We start from the raw sequence: 18,191 nt of genomic DNA, 5'->3' as shown, positions 1-18,191 counted from the left end.
TCAAAAGGAATTGGCTTCTCTTCCAGAAGTCCAGACTTTCGTGAAAGGGGTGCTGCATATCCAGCCTCCTTTTGTGCCTCCAGTGGCACCATGGGACCTTAATGTGGTGTTACGGTTCCTTAAGTCTCACTGGTTTGAACCGCTTCAAACAGTTGAGTTGAAGTATCTTACTTGGAAAGTGGTCATGTTATTGGCCTTAGCTTCGGCACGGCGAGTGTCAGAGTTGGCGGCTTTGTCTCACAAAAGCCCTTATCTGATTTTCCATGTGGATAGAGCTGAGTTGCGGACTCGTCCCCAATTTTTGCCTAAGGTGGTTTCTTCTTTTCATATGAACCAACCTATTGTGGTGCCTGTGGCTACAAGGGACGTGGAGGATTCCGAGTCCCTAGATGTGTTCAGGGCATTGAAAATTTATGTGGCCAGAACAGCTCGGGTTAGGAAAACAGAGGCTCTGTTTATCCTGTATGCAGCCAATAAGGTTGGTACTCCTGCGTCTAAACAGACTATTGCTCGCTGGATCTGTAACACGATTCAGCAGGCTCATTCTACGGCTGGATTGCCGTTACCAAATTCGGTTAAGGTCAATTCCACTAGGAAGGTGGACTCTTCTTGGGCGGCTGCCCGGGGCGTCTCGGCATTACAACTTTGCCGAGCCGCGACTTGGTCGGGTTCAAACACTTTTGCAAAATTCTACAAGTTTGATACCCTGGCCGATGAGGACCTAATGTTTGCTCATTCGGTGCTGCAGAGTCGTCCGCACTCTCCTGCCCGTTTTGGAGCTTTGGTATAATCCCCATGGTCCTTACAGAGTCCCCAGCATCCTCTAGGACGTAAGAGAAAATAAGATTTTAAACGTACCGGTAAATCTTTTTTTCTCGTAGTCCGTAGAGGATGCTAGGCGCCTGTCCCTGTGCGGACAACATCCTGCAGGACTTGTATATAGTTGTTGCTTACATAAGGGTTATGTTTCAGTTGGATCAGTTTTGGACTGATACTGGTTTTGTTTCATACTGTTGACTGGTTCGTATATATCCCATGTTATACGGTGTGGCTGGTATGAATCTTGCCCTTGGATTTACAAAATCCTTTCCTCGTACTGTCCGTCTCCTCTGGGCACAGTTTCTCTAACTGAGGTCTGGAGGAGGGGCATAGAGGGAGGAGCCAGTGCACACCCATACCTAAAGTTCTTTTTAGTGTCCATGTCTCCTGTGGAGCCAGTCTATTCCCCATGGTCCTTACGGAGTCCCCAGCATCCTCTACGGACCATGAGAAAAAGATTTACCGGTAGGTTTAAAATCTTATTTTTATTTACAGAGCTTTGCAAATGTTACAACTCTTTTTATTTGCAGCCATTTTATGAAAGCATGTACAGCTTACCAGACCTCGCTAAAAGTGAGTTATTAAATTTTTTTTCTCCTTTAGGTTGGGTTTGACATGTTTGGTCTGCAGTAAGTTAAGATCTACAGGAATGTAACTTATTACCTTTGTTGGGACACAGACATTTACTGTATTAGAAGGACTTGTGAAGAGGATGACTACAATGAATGGCAGATCATAATTATCCAGCAGTGTCTTAAAAGCAAAGGTGAGTCCCTGCGCTTGTAGTGTCACACTGGGCGATTTACTGTTAGAATATTTGCAGATTATATGCAGTTATAAGTTGTACCAGGCTATGGGGGATATCCTATTAGGTCCGGTAAAACATCGGGTGCAAAAAACGTACGCTTTTCACGTTTTCTTCTGATGTTTCGGCAATTTTTCTTTTTTTTTTACAGGCTATCCAGATTGATTGCCTGTAAGAAAAAAAAAAATGCCCTTTCTACCAAAAACACACAGGTAAATTACTGAGGCTAATTGGATATCCCCCTATATCTCTATACTTTAATGCTAGGCTGGGTAAGTGTGTGTGGTTCTCATTGTGGTAAGTATATAAGCTACTCTATATCCAACAATGGGAATAACAGGTGCAGAAATCATGACAAACATTGTGTCCTATAAAATAACATTAAGGTCTATATTTAAATGTTTTCTCTTTGGCAGAACTTAGTTACTACTAATTTTGTAACGTGTTTGCTTTCAGGTCAGTATGACGGCAACAGCTGCGGTGAGTCCTAGTGAATACCTACAACCTGCCGCTTCTGCTTCCCAGGTGAGTTTATTTTAGATCGCTGATAGTAGTGATTGCAGAACTGTCTGTATTGTAATTATCTGTGCCCATAGTGTGTAACTGTCACATAGACTAGACTGACATTTGAGCTAGTAATGGAGATGTATTCTTGTTTGCATCATACCAGTGAGGAAACTGTAAAATGCTATTTGGGCTGCCCTCTGAAATATATAGGGGTATATGCAATTAGCGGCGAATCGCGGCAAATTATCGCCGTTTTTTTAATTCGACACAATTCGACAGGTGAATTCCGGCAGGTGGTTTCCGGAATTCACCATATTCAATGAAAAATGGATTCGACAGTCCCGCGGGCGAAAAACGGCCGATTTGCCGGATTTTGCCGCGATTTAAAAAAACGGGGGAAAACGGGAAAAACCCGGAAAAAAATGGCGTGGGGTCCCCCCTCCAAAGCATAACCAGCCTCGGGCTCTTCGAGCTGGTCCTGGTTCTAAAAATGCGGGGGGAAAATTGACAGGGGATCCCCCGTATTTTTAAAACCAGCACCGGGCTCTGCGCCTGGTGCTGGTGCAAAAAATACGGGGGACAAAAAGAGTAGGGGTCCCCCGTATTTTTTACACCAGCATCGGGCTCCACTAGCTGGACAGATAATGCCACAGCCGGGGGTCACTTTTATACAGTGCCTTGCGGCCGTGGCATTAAATATCCAACTAGTCACCCCTGGCCGGGGTACCCTGGGGGAGTGGGGACCCCTTCAATCAAGGGGTCCCCCCCCCCCCCCCAGCCACCCAAGGGCCAGGGGTGAAGCCCGAGGCTGTCCACCCCCATCCAAGGGCTGTGGATGGGAGGCTGATAGCCTTGAGTAAAATGACAAAATATTGTTTTTTCCAATAGTACTACAAGTCCCAGCAAGCCTCCCCCGCAAGCTGGTACTTGGAGAACCACAAGTACCAGCATGCGGGAGAAAAACGGGCCCGCTGGTACCTGTAGTACTACTGGAAAAAAAATACCCAAATAAAAACAGGAGACGCACACAGTGACATGTACAACTTTATTACACACTGCCGACACGCATACATACTTACCTATGTTGACACGCCGACTGCCACAGTCTCCGACGATCCGAGGGTACCTGTGAAAAAAATTATACTCACCTGCCAGTGTCCAGAGATAAATCCACGTCCAGAGATAATCCTCGTACTTGGCAAAAAAAAAACACGAACACCCGAACCACCGGACTGAAAGGGGTCCCATGTTGACACATGAGACCCCTTTCCCCGAATGCCGGGACATCACGTGACTCCTGTCACTGAGGTCCCTTCAGCCAATCAGGAAACGCTACTCTGTGGCGCTCACCTGATTGGCTGTGCGCGTCTAAGCTCAGACAGCGCATCGCACAGCTGCCTCCATTACTTTCAATGGTGGGAACTTTGCCGTCAGCGGTGGGGTTACCCGCGGTCAGCCGCTGACCGCGGGTGACCCCACCACTAACCGCAAAGTTCCCACCATTGAATATAATGGAGGGAGCTGTGCGATGCGCTGACAGCTCAGACGCGCACAGAGCCAATCAGCAGAGTACAAGGACGTTGCGCTCGCTGATTGGCTTACGAGACCTTTCAGTGACAGCAGTCACGGGGGGGTCTCTCTGCATTCGGGGAAAGGGGTCCCATGTGTCAACATGGGACCCCTTTCAGTTCGCTGGTCGGGTGTTCGTTTTCTTTTTTTGACAAGTATGTGGATTTATCTCTGGACCATGGATCAGGTGAGTATAATTATCTTTTATTTTCAGGTACCCGTGGATTCTACTTGGAGAAGAGGACCGACTGCTTCGTGTCAACATAGGTAAGTATGTGTGTGTCGGCAGTGTGTAATAAAGTTGTACTTGTCACGGTGTGTGTCTCCTGTTTTTATTTGGGTATTTTTTCCCCAGTAGTACTACAGGTACCAGCGGGCCCGGTTTTCCTCCGCATGCTGGTACTTGTGGTTCTCCAAGTACCAGCTTGCGGGGGAGGCTTGCTGGGACTTGTAGTACTATTGGAAAAAACAATATTCTGTCATTTTACTCAAGGCTATCGGCCTCCCATCCGCAGCCCTTGGATGGGGGAGACAGCCTCGGGCTTCACCCCTGGCCCTTGGGTGGCTGGGGGGGGGGGGACCCCTTGATTGAAGGGGTCCCCACTCCCCCCGGCTGTGGCATCATCTGTCCAGCTAGTGGAGCCCGATGCTGGTGTAAAAAATACGGGGGACCCTTACTCTTTTTGTCCCCCGTATTTTTTGCACCAGCACCAGGCGCAGAGCCCGGTGCTGGTTTTAAAAACACGGGGGATCCCCTGTCAATTTCCCCCCCCGCATTTTTAGAACCAGGACCAGCTCGAAGAGCCCGAGGCTGGTTATGCTTTGGAGGGGGGACCCCACGCCATTTTTCTCTGACGTCCTAGTGGATGCTGGGAACTCCGTAAGGACCATGGGGAATAGCGGCTCCGCAGGAGACTGGGCACAAAAGTAAAGCTTTAGGACTACCTGCTGTGCACTGGCTCCTCCCCCTATGACCCTCCTCCAAGCCTCAGTTAGATTTTTGTGCCCGGCCGAGAAGGGTGCATTCTAGGAGGCTCTCCTGAGTTTCTTAGTAAAAGTTTAGTTTTAGGTTTTTTATTTTCAGTGAGACCTGCTGGCAACAGGCTCACTGCATCGAGGGACTAAGGGGAGAAGAAGCGAACCTGCCTGCTTGCAGCCAGCTTGGGCTTCTTGGCTACTGGACACCATTAGCTCCAGAGGGACCGAACACAGGCCCAGCCTCGGAGTCCGGTCCCAGAGCCGCGCCGCCGGCCCCCTTACAGAGCCAGAAGCAAGAAGAGGTCCGGAAAATCGGCAGCAGAAGACATCAGTCTTCACCAAGGTAGCGCACAGCACTGCAGCTGTGCGCCATTGCTCCTCAGGCACACTTCACACTCCGGTCACTGAGGGTGCAGGGCGCTGGGGGGGGGGGCGCCCTGAGCAGCAATAAAAACACCTTGGCTGGCGAAAATACATCACATATAACCCCCAGGGCTATATGGATGTATTTTAACCCCTGCCAGAATACAGCAAAAAGCGGGAGAAAAGTCAGCCGAGAAGGGGGCGGAGCCTATCTCCTCAGAACACGGGCGCCATTTTCCCTCACAGCTCCGCTGGAAGGACGTCTCCCTGACTCTCCCCTGCAGTCCTGCACTACAGAAAAGGGTAAAACAAGAGAGGGGGGCTCTAATTAGGCGCAGTATTAATAAAACAGCAGCTATAAGGGGAAAAACACTTCTATAAGGTTATCCCTATATATATATATAATATATATATATATATATATATAGCGCTCTGGTGTGTGCTGGCATACTCTCCCTCTGTCTCCCCAAAGGGCTAGTGGGGTCCTGTCCTCTATCAGAGCATTCCCTGTGTGTGTGCTGTGTGTCGGTACGATTGTGTCGACATGTATGAGGAGGAAAATGGTGTGGAGGCGGAGCAATTGCCTGTAATGGAGATGTCACCCCCTAGGGAGTCGACACCTGAGTGGCTGAGCTTATGGAAGGAATTACGTGACCGTGTCAGCTCTTTACAAAAGACGGTTGATGACATGAGACAGCTGGCTACTCAGCTCGTGCCTGTCCAGGCGTCTCAAAAGCCATCAGGGGCTCTAAAACGCCCGTTACCTCAGATGGCAGATACAGACGCCGACACGGATACTGACTCCAGTGTCGACGATGAAGAGACTAATGTAACTTCCAGTAGGGCCACACGTTACATGATTGATGCTATGAAAAATGTTTTACATATTTCTGATAATACAAGTACCACTAAAAAGGGTATTATGTTTGGTGAGAAAAAACTGCCTGTAGTTTTTACGGCATCTGAAGAATTAAATGAAGTGTGTGATGAAGCGTGGGTTTCCCCCGATAAACTGATAATTCCTAAAAGGTTATTAGCATCATACCCCTTCCCGCCAGCACTACCGTCTCCTGATACGGCCGCCCTTAAGGAACCTGCTGACAGAAAGCAGGAGAATATCCTAAAATGTATATACACTCACACGGGTGTTATACTGCGACCAGCAATCGCATCAGCCTGGATGTGCAGTGCTGGGGTGGCTTGGTCGGATTCCCTGACTGACAATATTGATACCCTAGATAGGGACAGTATATTACTGACTATAGAGCATTTGAAAGATGCATTTCTATATATGCGTGATGCACAGAGGGATATTTGCAGACTGGCATCAAGAGTAAGTGCGCTGTCCATTTCTGCCAGAAGAGGGTTATGGACGAGGCAGTGGTCAGGTGATGCTGATTCCAAAAGGCATATGGAAGTATTGCCTTATAAAGGGGAGGAGTTATTTGGGGTAGGTCTATCAGACCTGGTGGCCACGGCAACTGCTGGGAAATCCACATTTTTACCCCAGGTAGCCTCTCAACATAAGAAGACGCCGTATTATCAGGCGCAGTCCTTTCGGCCCCATAAGGGCAAGCGGGCAAAAGGCTCCTCATTTCTGCCCCGTGGCAGAGGGAGAGGAAAAAGGCTGCAGCAAACAGCCAGTTCCCAGGAACAGAAACCCTCTCCCGTTTCTGCCAAGTCCTCAGCATGACGCTGGGGCTTTACAAGCGGACTCAGGCACGGTGGGGGCCCGTCTCAAGAATTTCAGCGTGCAGTGGGCTCACTCACAGGTGGACCCCTGGATCCTTCAGGTGGTATCTCAGGGGTACAAATTGGAATTCGAGACGTCTCCCCCTCGCCGTTTCCTAAAGTCTGCTTTACCGACGTCTTCCTCCGACAGGGAGGCGGTATTGGAAGCCATTCACAAGCTGTATTCCCAGCAGGTGATAATCAAGGTACCCCTCCTGCAACAGGGACAGGGGTATTCCACGCTGTTTGTGGTACCGAAGCCGGACGGCTCGGTGAGACCTATTTTAAATCTGAAATCCTTGAACACTTACATACACAGGTTCAAATTCAAGATGGAGTCACTCAGAGCGGTGATTGCGAACTTGGAAGAAGGGGATTATATGGTGTCTTTGGACATCAAGGATGCTTACCTCCATGTCCCAATTTACCCTTCTCACCAAGGGTACCTCAGGTTTGTGGTACAGAACTGTCACTATCAGTTTCAGACGCTGCCGTTTGGTTTGTCCACGGCACCCCGGGTCTTTACCAAGGTAATGGCCGAAATGATGATACTCCTTCGAAAGAAGGGAGTTTTAGTTATCCCGTACTTGGACGATCTCCTGATAAGGGCAAGATCCAGGGAACAGTTGGTAGTCGGGGTAGCACTATCTCAAGTAGTGTTGCGGCAGCACGGTTGGATTCTCAATATTCCAAAATCGCAGCTGATCCCGACGACACGTCTTCTATTCCTAGGGATGATCCTGGACACAGTCCAGAAAAAGGTGTTTCTCCCGGAGGAGAAAGCCAGGCAGTTATCCGAACTGGTCAGAAACCTCCTACAACCAGGCCAAGTGTCAGTGCATCAATGCACAAGGGTCCTGGGAAAAATGGTGGCTTCCTACGAAGCAATCCCATTCGGCAGATTCCACGCAAGAACTTTCCAGTGGGACCTGCTGGACAAATGGTCCGGATCGCATCTTCAGATGCATCAGCGGATAACCCTGTCACCAAAGACAAGGGTGTCTCTCCTGTGGGGGTTGCAGAGTGCTCATCTTCTAGAGGGCCGCAGATTCGGCATTCAGGACTGGGTCCTGGTGACCACGGATGCCAGCCTGCGAGGCTGGGGAGCAGTCACACAGGGAAGAAATTTCCAGGGCTTGTGGTCAAGCCTGGAGACATCACTTCACATAAATATCCTGGAGCTGAGGGCCATTTACAATGCCCTAAGCCAAGCAAGACCTCTGCTTCAAGGTCTGCCGGTGCTGATCCAGTCGGACAACATCACGGCAGTCGCCCACGTGAACAGACAGGGCGGCACAAGAAGCAGGAGGGCAATGGCAGAAGCTGCAAGGATTCTTCGCTGGGCGGAAAATCATGTGATAGCACTGTCAGCAGTGTTCATTCCGGGAGTGGACAACTGGGAAGCAGACTTCCTCAGCAGGCACGACCTCCACCCGGGAGAGTGGGGACTTCACCCAGAAGTCTTCCACATGATTGTAAACCGTTGGGAAAAACCAAAGGTGGACATGATGGCGTCCCGCCTCAACAAAAAATTGGACAGGTATTGCGCCAGGTCAAGGGACCCTCAGGCAATAGCTGTGGACGCTCTGGTAACACCATGGGTGTACCAGTCAGTGTATGTGTTCCCTCCTCTGCCTCTCATACCCAAGGTACTGAGAATTATAAGACGGAGAGGAGTGAGAACTATACTCGTGGCTCCGGATTGGCCAAGAAGGACTTGGTACCCGGAACTTCAAGAGATGCTCACAGAGGACCCGTGGCCTCTACCTCTAAGAAGGGACCTGCTCCAGCAAGGACCCTGTCTGTTCCAAGACTTACCGCGGCTGCGTTTGACGGCATGGCGGTTGAACGCCGGATCCTGAAGGAAAAAGGCATTCCGGAAGAAGTCATTCCTACCCTGATCAAAGCCAGGAAGGATGTGACCGCAAAGCATTATCACCGCATTTGGCGAAAATATGTTGCGTGGTGCGAGGCCAGGAAGGCCCCAACGGAGGAATTTCAACTGGGTCGATTCCTGCATTTCCTGCAAACAGGAGTGTCTATGGGCCTAAAATTAGGATCCATTAAGGTTCAGATTTCGGCCCTGTCGATTTTCTTCCAGAAAGAACTGGCTTCAGTTCCTGAAGTTCAGACGTTTGTCAAGGGGGTGCTGCATATACAGCCTCCTTTTGTGCCTCCAGTGGCACCTTGGGATCTCAATGTAGTTTTGGGGTTCCTAAAATCACATTGGTTTGAACCGCTTAAATCTGTGGATTTGAAATATCTCACATGGAAAGTGGTCATGCTGTTGGCCCTGGCTTCGGCCAGGCGCGTGTCAGAATTGGCGGCTTTATCTTATAAAAGCCCTTACCTGATTTTTCATACGGACAGGGCAGAATTGAGGACTAGTCCACAATTTCTCCCTAAGGTGGTTTCAGCGTTTCACCTGAACCAGCCTATTGTGGTACCTGCGGCTACTAGGGACTTGGAGGACTCCAAGTTGCTGGACGTTGTCAGGGCCCTGAAAATTTATGTTTCCAGGACGGCTGGAGTCAGAAAATCTGACTCGCTGTTTATCCTGTATGCACCCAACAAGCTGGGTGCTCCTGCTTCTAAGCAGACTGTTGCTCGTTGGATTTGTGGTACAATTCAGCGTGCACATTCTGTGGCAGGCCTGCCACAGCCAAAATCTGTAAATGCCCACTCCACAAGGAAGGTGGGCTCATCTTGGGCGGCGGCCCGAGGGGTCTCGGCTTTACAACTTTGCCGAGCAGCTACTTGGTCAGGGGCAAACACGTTTGCAAAATTCTACAAATTTGATACCCTGGCTGAGGAGGACCTGGAGTTCTCTCATTCGGTGCTGCAGAGTCATCCGCACTCTCCCGCCCGTTTGGGAGCTTTGGTATAATCCCCATGGTCCTTACGGAGTTCCCAGCATCCACTAGGACGTCAGAGAAAATAAGAATTTACTTACCGATAATTCTATTTCTCGTAGTCCGTAGTGGATGCTGGGCGCCCATCCCAAGTGCGGATTGTCTGCAATACTTGTACATAGTTATTGTTACCTAAATCGGGTTATTGTTGTTGTGAGCCATCTATCCAGAGGCTCCTCTGTTATCATACTGTTAACTGGGTTCAGATCACAAGTTGTACGGTGTGGCTGGTTTGAGTCTTACCCGGGATTCATAAATCCTTCCTTATTGTGTACACTCGTCCGGGCACAGTATCTTAACTGAGGCTTGGAGGAGGGTCATAGGGGGAGGAGCCAGTGCACACCAGGTAGTCCTAAAGCTTTACTTTTGTGCCCAGTCTCCTGCGGAGCCGCTATTCCCCATGGTCCTTACGGAGTTCCCAGCATCCACTACGGACTACGAGAAATAGAATTATCGGTAAGTAAATTCTTATTTTTTTTCTGAATTTTACCATTCCATCTAAAAAAAAAAAAAAAAAAAATTTAAAAAAATATATAAATACTTGTGCCTCCAAAAAAGACAAACCAAGTACCTAATCCCTTCTAATATAAATAGATATGCTATTATCAATAAAAAAAAACACAAAAAAAAACATGTTTTTAAAAAAAAAAAATATTCATTTCACCCACCAAAGTGTGGCGGATTGAAAATGTCGAATTTACTGTCTAAAAGCACGGTTGTCGAATTTCCAAACTTCAATTGAATACACTTTGGTCGAATTGCAGCACTTGTATCATTGCAGAAAAGTCGAATTTGACAAAATTCGAATTTCAAAAAGTCGAATTTTGAAAGTCCGTTTTTTGGACGGAAAGCACTGACTATTTTTTTTTTGGGGGCGAAAAATTCCCGAAATTCGACAATTTCGGGAATTCGACCGCAATTGCATATACCCCATAATGTTGCTAGTATGTACATGGCTTCCAGGGAATTAGGTGGGTTCACGCTATCTTCAGAGTAGCCTATCCCAGAATTTGTAGCAGGAAAATTCTTCTGTAATAGACAGTATTATTTACATGGAAGACTTGTTAAACTTTCTTTAGTTGGGATTACATGCAGTTGAATTAAGGAAATACAACAATTACTACTTCCTGAGTGTGAAGAAAATACATATTGTATAAAAAAAAGTATCCTTCATCTTGTTTCCATGCAGGACACACAGCCCTCTCCCCTGGCTCTCCTTGCAGCCACATGCAGTAAGATTGGACCCCCTGCAGTTGAAGCCGCTGTGACTTCTCCTGTACCACCAAGGCCAAACCGCAAAAGGCTGATACCTATAAAGCCTGCACCATTACCACTGAGTCCAGGGAAGTCTGGTATAGGGCTGTTGTCCAAAGGTAATGTCATCCAGATCCCGCAGCTTGGCACAGGAAATGGGCAGCTCTTCTTTACCATCCAGAACCCAGTTGGCAAGGCTGGGCGTTATCAAGGCATACAAGCAACAACACAGGGAATTCCACAGAATTTGGGTAATCCATACAAGCAACAACACAGGGAATTCCACAGAATTTGGGTAATCCGTTCCAGATCATCAGTTCCACTGATGGCGGCACAACACTTCAACTTACTCAAGCTTCAGGCTCTTCAAAACATGTGCCCATTAAGCCTGCCCCTCCACAGAAAACCAGCAATCTAGTAAAAGTGACTGGAAATGCTGGCAATACCCTCACATTGGCACTGCCCCTCAATAGTCTGACAGACTCCTCCACTGAAACTAGCACTCAGATTATGCCAAGCAAGCAAAGCAAAAAGCCACGTAGGAAGCCTCTTCCACCAGGACCAACCCCAGGCTCACCTACCCAGGAGCAAGTGGAGACTGTTTTAATTGAGACAACAGCAGAAAATTTCCTGCAAGCTGGTAACAACCTGCTGATTGTCCAGGGCCCTGGCACTGGGCAGCATGCTGTACTTCAGCTGGTACAGCCCAAGACTGACACACAGCTAGTACAGATACCCCAGCAGGCGCTGAGAGTGGTACAAGCTGCGTCGGCTACACTGCCAACAGTACCACAAAAGCCAGCACAAAGTGTCCAGAGCACAGACCTCTTACCCACACAGGTATGGAATTACATGCTTTATCTCTGCCATCTTCTACTCTATATCGCTTACTCCATCTCTATCTTGATGATTACACCCTCTTGTTAATCTCAAGCATTTACCCCTTGTAGTTTGTGAATTTGCTTGTCGTAGAAGAATCATGGGTATGACCATGTTTCCATGCATGTTTGTGGCAAACTCAGACAGGCTGTGGCATAGACCTAGAGGAAAGTTTTTCTAGTCATTAATGTTCTTTCCTGTGTTTGTTTTTTTGGAGTTGGTTATATAATTAGAAGGATGGGGTGGGGGGGATGCAGACAACTTGCAGCCATTGATAAGAGGTCTGTTACCCCCTAATAGTCTGCACTGTCTTGAATATAAAGTTATAGTGGATAATATGCATTGTATGAGAGTCAAATTGCTTGTGAAATCTTATGCTTGGGGAGCAGCAATGATATTAATAAGTCATCTGTATGCGAGTGATACTTGATCTAACTCTCTTTTCAAGAAATAATTTTATACTTGATCTATGGAAGCTTTTCTTCTCACTATAATAGCATGCTCCTGAATGTTCAACAGTCTTTGGAAAGGCATGGAGGGGAATTCAGTTTGAAGCAAGGAATTTACCATGAGCCATGTAATTGACTGCATTGCGCCCGGCACTTAAATTGGGAGATTCCGTTTCCTATGACTAGCCCTGAGACACTAGGTAGCGTCTCGGGGCTAGTAGGGTATGAGCAGTTATCCACTAGTCGCAGGTTAACAGCACAGGTATTTGGCAAGCTTCGGGCACTCATCCTGAGATGCTACATCCTCTCACTTCTAACTGAATTCCTCCTTTGTGTTTGTGAGTTATATTATATAGACAGGGCACTCGGCTTGAAAAATAATAATGGGGGGAATTCAATTAGCCGTGGTAAATTGCTGAGGGTAATTGATTCCCCCCCCCCCCCAAAAAAAAAAAAAAAAAAAAAGCTGTCAGTAATGGGATATTTTTCACACTTGAAGTAAACAAAATGGTGGTGAAGTGGTTGTAAGTGTGTCACCATGTTTGCTCCTGGTACTATAATTTTTTGAGGTAAGGTGTGGAAATATAGGGCTGCGTTCCATGCTACATCTGGCCCGTAGTCCCTTTCTGCTGCACTTTTTGAAAAGTCCTTGATAATGTTACTGTTCAACTTGATATTGGCTTACGGTGTTCTTGAGTTTTCTTAGCTATAATTGTTCTTTGCTCTGGCATTACATGTCATCTGCAGAAGATTTTCTGTAGGTTTTTTTTTTTTTTATATATATCTTTTTGCGTTTTTATCAAATTGTGTTCCTTCCCATCTCCCAATTTGAGTTCCCCTTTACCATTCTGATACTTCACACTTCTCTTTCACAGATTTATTTTCGCACATCTACTGGGGAATTGCAGACTCTGGTGATGCAGGATGCTCTTTCTATTCCTCAACCATGCTCAACAGGAGGCACAGCATCGATGGGAACACAATCTTGCACTCCTACTAAGAAAAATACCACTCGCAAAGAGCGGTCCTTAGCCAAAATTGCTCCAGCGGGGAGCATTATTACCATGAATACAGCACAGCTAGCAGCCACTGCCCAGGCCATACAGACTATAAGTATCAATGGAGTTCCAATGCAAGGATTGCCTGTAACAATCACCAATGCTGCAGGTGTATATCCCAGTGTGAGCATGTAACCAAACAAAAAATAAGATGCAGTCCATACCTCCAGAAAGTTTAGGATAACAGGTTGATTTGATTTCCTTGCTTATACTTCTATTACATAAATCAACACACCCTTGTGTTTGTGTGTCTACTCAGGGCAACCGCAGCTCAGTGTGCAGAACGTGTCCAGTAATAACGTTGCCATCAGTGGCCTCAGCCCTTCCCAGATACAACTGCAGATGGAACAGGCCTTGTCTGGGGAGCTACAGCCAGGAGAGAAGAGGAGGAGGGTGGCCTGTACATGTCCAAACTGCAAGGACGGGGAGAAGGGGTGAGATTGTACAGAAAGCAAAGCTGAGTTGGTGTGGGCCCAGCTTGCATAAATGGGGCTGTGGTGGTGGGGAGGGTGTTGATGGAGAGGGGTAATGTTGTGCTGAGGAGAGACACTCTCTCCTTCTCAGCAGGTGGGGTCCCCCCGGCAGGAAGAGGCACGTATGTCACATCCCTGAGTGTGGGAGAACATTTCGCAAGACTTCACTCTTGAGGGCTCACGTTCGGCTGCATACGGGGGAAAGGCCATTTGTGTGCAACTGGGGATTCTGCACAAAGAAGTTCACCCGCAGTGATGAGCTGCAGAGGCACGCACGAACGCACACAGGTGTGTGATGCATGTATGTTCGCATGCACGTGTAAGGCCCACATGTATGACTTGTATATTGATTTTACTCTGGTGTCCCTGCACAGGTGACAAGCGCTTTGAATGCCCTCACTGTCAGAAGAGGTTCACACGCAGCGACCACGTCAGCAAGCATTTCAAGACACACCTCGTGCCAAAGAAGCTGTAATGCTAGTGGAAAACACATCCCAACTGTATGGGACCCCAAAAATGATGCCATTGTGCGCCGAGTGAGAACTCTTTCAAATATGTTGGGCCACCCAAAAATAACATTGCTTTAGCGGGACACCCAACCTGAGATTCCTAGTAGTAATGAGCAGCAGAACACCCTTGTATTGCTGGAGTGTACTTGGCATGCAGAGTACTTCACGGTCTCTAGGAACAAGTGTCGCAGTATGATGGGATCGCAGCCCTACTCTTTCAGCACCAATGGGGTAATGAACTTTACAGCATAGTGGGTACTACTGCTCTCTGTAACAAAAAGTGTGCATTACCTGACACCAACCTGTTGGTTGAACCAGATCATTCCCATTTTTAAAATGAACCCCCCCCCCCCCCCCCTCCCACCTAAAGGAAGGTGCCTTATTACCTCCCCTCTTCCAGTATCCTTGCGTGTAAAAGCTTACTTGTATTTGCGCTAAACTGCTTTCCATGCTGTGCGGGAGAGGCGGCTGTGCTGCACTCACATCCGCAATACCAGGTGCCCAGGACAGAATTCCCTACAATTCTCCATGATGAAATGGCAGGAGTTTCTGCCCCATGTATACTTATTTTTGGGTATCTGTGCCAGAACATCTGTTCCTTTCTCTCTGTGCAGTGTGTATGACACATGTATTTACAATGTTAGCTATAACTGAGCTTTTAATTTCAAATAAAGAGGGGATTTAACTTGTGCGCAGTTTGTGCTAGGGAATATTTTTGGGCTTTGTTGTTGCCAAAGCTGGATTTACTGAAAAGTGAGTATTTCTTTCTGATCTGTAGTCAGCACTGGGACCAAAATGTTGCACTATTCTTTCAATGTCATTGTTGGGTACCACATTTTTAGAACAACAATATAAATTGAACAAAATTATACTTATGGATATTATAGAAGGATAAATGTTAGATATGGCTTTTTTTGTTATAGAGAGGCCTGGTGATACTCCCAGAACACTTACCATGACTTGTGGTCTTTGCACAAACATATAGGTATCTTTCCATAAATGATTACATTACAGGTTTAGGAAGAAATAACTGGACACAAATTAAGTCAGACCAGTGAATGATGGGTACTGTTAACAGTTTTGGGTACATGAATTCTTGTTACATTCCACTGTTTGCTCCCACACAATCAGAAATCTGTATGCAGAAACACTTAGAATACTTGAACATCCTTGCCATCCCTTTTTGCTTGTATATTTGGGAATACATAATACATTACAAGAAGAAAGGAAAGCTTGAGAAACCAAAATACATAATTAATATGTAGTTTTAATAACAGGCTTTGTGACTTGGCTCTACTGCTCCAATATGGTAACAAGCAGGGATGTGAAGTTGGCACATCAAACCTTCGATTCGGGCTCCTCTTTTACTATTATCTGACTGCTTTATAATTGGCAAATGTATATTAATAATAAATTTAATATAGTAAAATGGTAGCACAAGGCACATTGATCACCACAAGGTAAATCAATTACTGATATTTAAACATGTTTTTCTATTTTGGAGTTGGTACATTTCTTCCTGGCAACAACAGGATTTTTAAGTTACACTGTTTAAAAACTGAAAGGGATGTTTATATAACTGTTTAACAAGCAACTGTAAAGTAAAGATTGCTCACAACAACCAATGACTTAATTGCATTATCTAAACTACTCTAGAAAAGCAAGTTAGAATCTAATTGGTTGCTACGAGCAACACTACGTTTTCTAGTCGCCTGTTAAAAAAAACAAAAAAAAACCTGTTCCTCTGAATTCTTAAAGGGTCACTAAATCTAAAAATACAAGGTGCTTCAATATAAAAATGCAACTTTAGAGTACTGCAGACTTTTTTTTTTTTTTTGTTTTGAATTTCCAGTCGGCATTATTCTGTTAGCTATTGAAATGTTGTGGGTGTTACAAATTGGATGTTGCCTCCCTTTTATATTTTTAACACACATCTCATTGAAACATATATAGGAATGTTACTATTATCTCTTCTATATATGAGGTGCAGAAGTCCTATAAGTGAATGTATTTGTATTTTGCTATATTTTCAGTTAAATTCGTTTGTAAAACAATTGCAAAAGGTGCATAAAGTTTGTTTCAAATCACTTAGAGGGAGTGTTTGAAGCTCAACAATTTTAAAAGAAAAAAATCATTTTCACAAAGGGTTTGGAATGTGTCTGGAAGGGAGGCATTCGATATGCCGGCTGTCAGGATCCCGGCGCTCGGCATACCGACAGCCGGTATACCGACAACTATTCTCCCTCTTGCGGTGTCCATGACAGCCCTGGAGGGAGAATAAATAGCGTGCCGAGCCCGCAAGGGGCTCTTTTGCGCTCACCCCGCTGCCGGCATTTTCCGGCGCTCAAGAGCCCGGTGACTGTATAACATACTACACCTGTCTGGAAGAGGGGTTAGTGTACAGCAAGGAAATGTATGCATGGTAATGACTTATTACTATGCAGTATGTCACACTGCTGTCTTCCCACCTACAAGTGCCATCATCCTTCATAACCTCTGCTCCAGTAAAGCAGGCACGTTTGGCTCATTGGGGGTAATTCCAAGTTGATCGCAGCAGGATCTTTGTTAGCAGTTGGGCAAAATCATGTGCACTGCAGGGGAGGCAGATTTAACATGTGCAGAGAGAGTTAGATTTGGGTGTGGTGTGTTCAATCTGCAATCTAAATTGCAGTGTAAAAATAAAGCAGCCAGTATTTACCCTGCACAGAAACAAAATAACCCACCCAAATCTAACTCTCTCTGCACATGTTATATCTGCCTCCCCTGCAGTGCACATGGTTTTGCCCAATTGCTAACAAAATTCCTGCTGCGATCAACTTGGAATTACCGCCATTGTAACAGTAATTTATGTGAAAGTCCAGGATATAGTCCTTTTATTAAAGTACAATTAAGGGGTATATTCACTAAGAGTCTGGTCCATTCCGACATGCAGTTGTCGGAATGGACCTGACAACCCCTATTCAAAGAGCGGCCAAATCTGACTGTCTGATTTGGTCGTTCCCGATGTCCTGTCCTGCTGACAGTGGCAGCTGTCAGCAGCAGCGGAGGAGGAGGAGGAGACATGGTGAGCAGCGGCTGCAGCAGCGTAATTGGAAGCTCATGGCAGCGTCCACACAGCTCCAGCAAGCAGGACCTCGCTTACTGGAGCTGGGTGGACGCTGCTGTCAGTGGCGGCGCCCCATCCTCCTGCTATTGCCGCTATTGGAGCAGGGTGGACGCTGCCATTGTGTTTCTGCTCTCCCCGCTGCTTCCTCCCCCCCGGCTCCTGCTCTCAGCTCCCTCATCTCAATCCGCCTTTTTTTAAAGTTGGATTGAGATTGTCTGAAACAGGGCTAAAACCTGTTGGGTTTTGCCATGATTCCAACAATGCACGCTGATCGGCGGCTGAAGCCACCAATCAGCGTGCATTCCGACAAGTCGGGTTTCCCACCTTGTCGGAAAAAACGGGGCCATAATGCATAGGTCGGAACCCCTTCTGACCTAAAACTGTTGGAAGTTGCCGTCTTTCCTACAAGACGGCAGCTTCCGACAGTTGTTGAATATACCCCTAAGCCCCTCCTCTACACAACAATAAATATATATATATATATATATATATATATATATATAATATATTTTATTGTATGTATGTGTATATAAATAAATATTTTATTTATACAGGCTCAGACATTGCAGCTTTTTATAGTTCCGGTTTATGCTACTTCATTTGTAATTCATCAACTGCTAGTTTCCCTTTACCCAAATTTGAGGCCCGATTCAGACCCGATCGCTGTTGTGTGAAATCACACAGCAGCCGATTATCGAATAACTGCGTATGTACTGTAGTGCTCAGGTGCATCGCCAAACACAGGTGTTTGCAAGCTGGTTGACAGGAAGCGGGCATTT

The 18,191-nt window shown here is 46.5% G+C and overlaps 1 protein-coding gene across 1 annotated transcript in view; it reads left to right on the top strand.

Moving 5' to 3' along the window:
- SP2 (Sp2 transcription factor) overlaps positions 1-14,997 on the top strand; it is a 34,082-nt gene extending 19,085 nt beyond the window's left edge. Inside the window, 8 exon segments of the mRNA XM_063959634.1 lie at positions 1,423-1,585; positions 2,081-2,149; positions 10,874-11,194; positions 11,197-11,778; positions 13,142-13,433; positions 13,584-13,758; positions 13,892-14,085; positions 14,172-14,997. Coding sequence (XP_063815704.1) covers positions 2,087-2,149; positions 10,874-11,194; positions 11,197-11,778; positions 13,142-13,433; positions 13,584-13,758; positions 13,892-14,085; positions 14,172-14,272 — 1,728 coding nt within the window. The 5' untranslated portion in view covers positions 1,423-1,585; positions 2,081-2,086 and the 3' untranslated portion in view covers positions 14,273-14,997.
- The last annotated feature ends 3,194 nt before the right edge of the window (positions 14,998-18,191 follow it).

Source organism: Pseudophryne corroboree, chromosome 3, assembly GCF_028390025.1.
Source record: "Pseudophryne corroboree isolate aPseCor3 chromosome 3, aPseCor3.hap2, whole genome shotgun sequence".
NCBI classification, from domain to species: domain Eukaryota; kingdom Metazoa; phylum Chordata; class Amphibia; order Anura; family Myobatrachidae; genus Pseudophryne; species Pseudophryne corroboree.
Note: the sequence above shows the minus strand (reverse complement) of the source record. Positions and strands in the feature narration are given on the sequence as shown.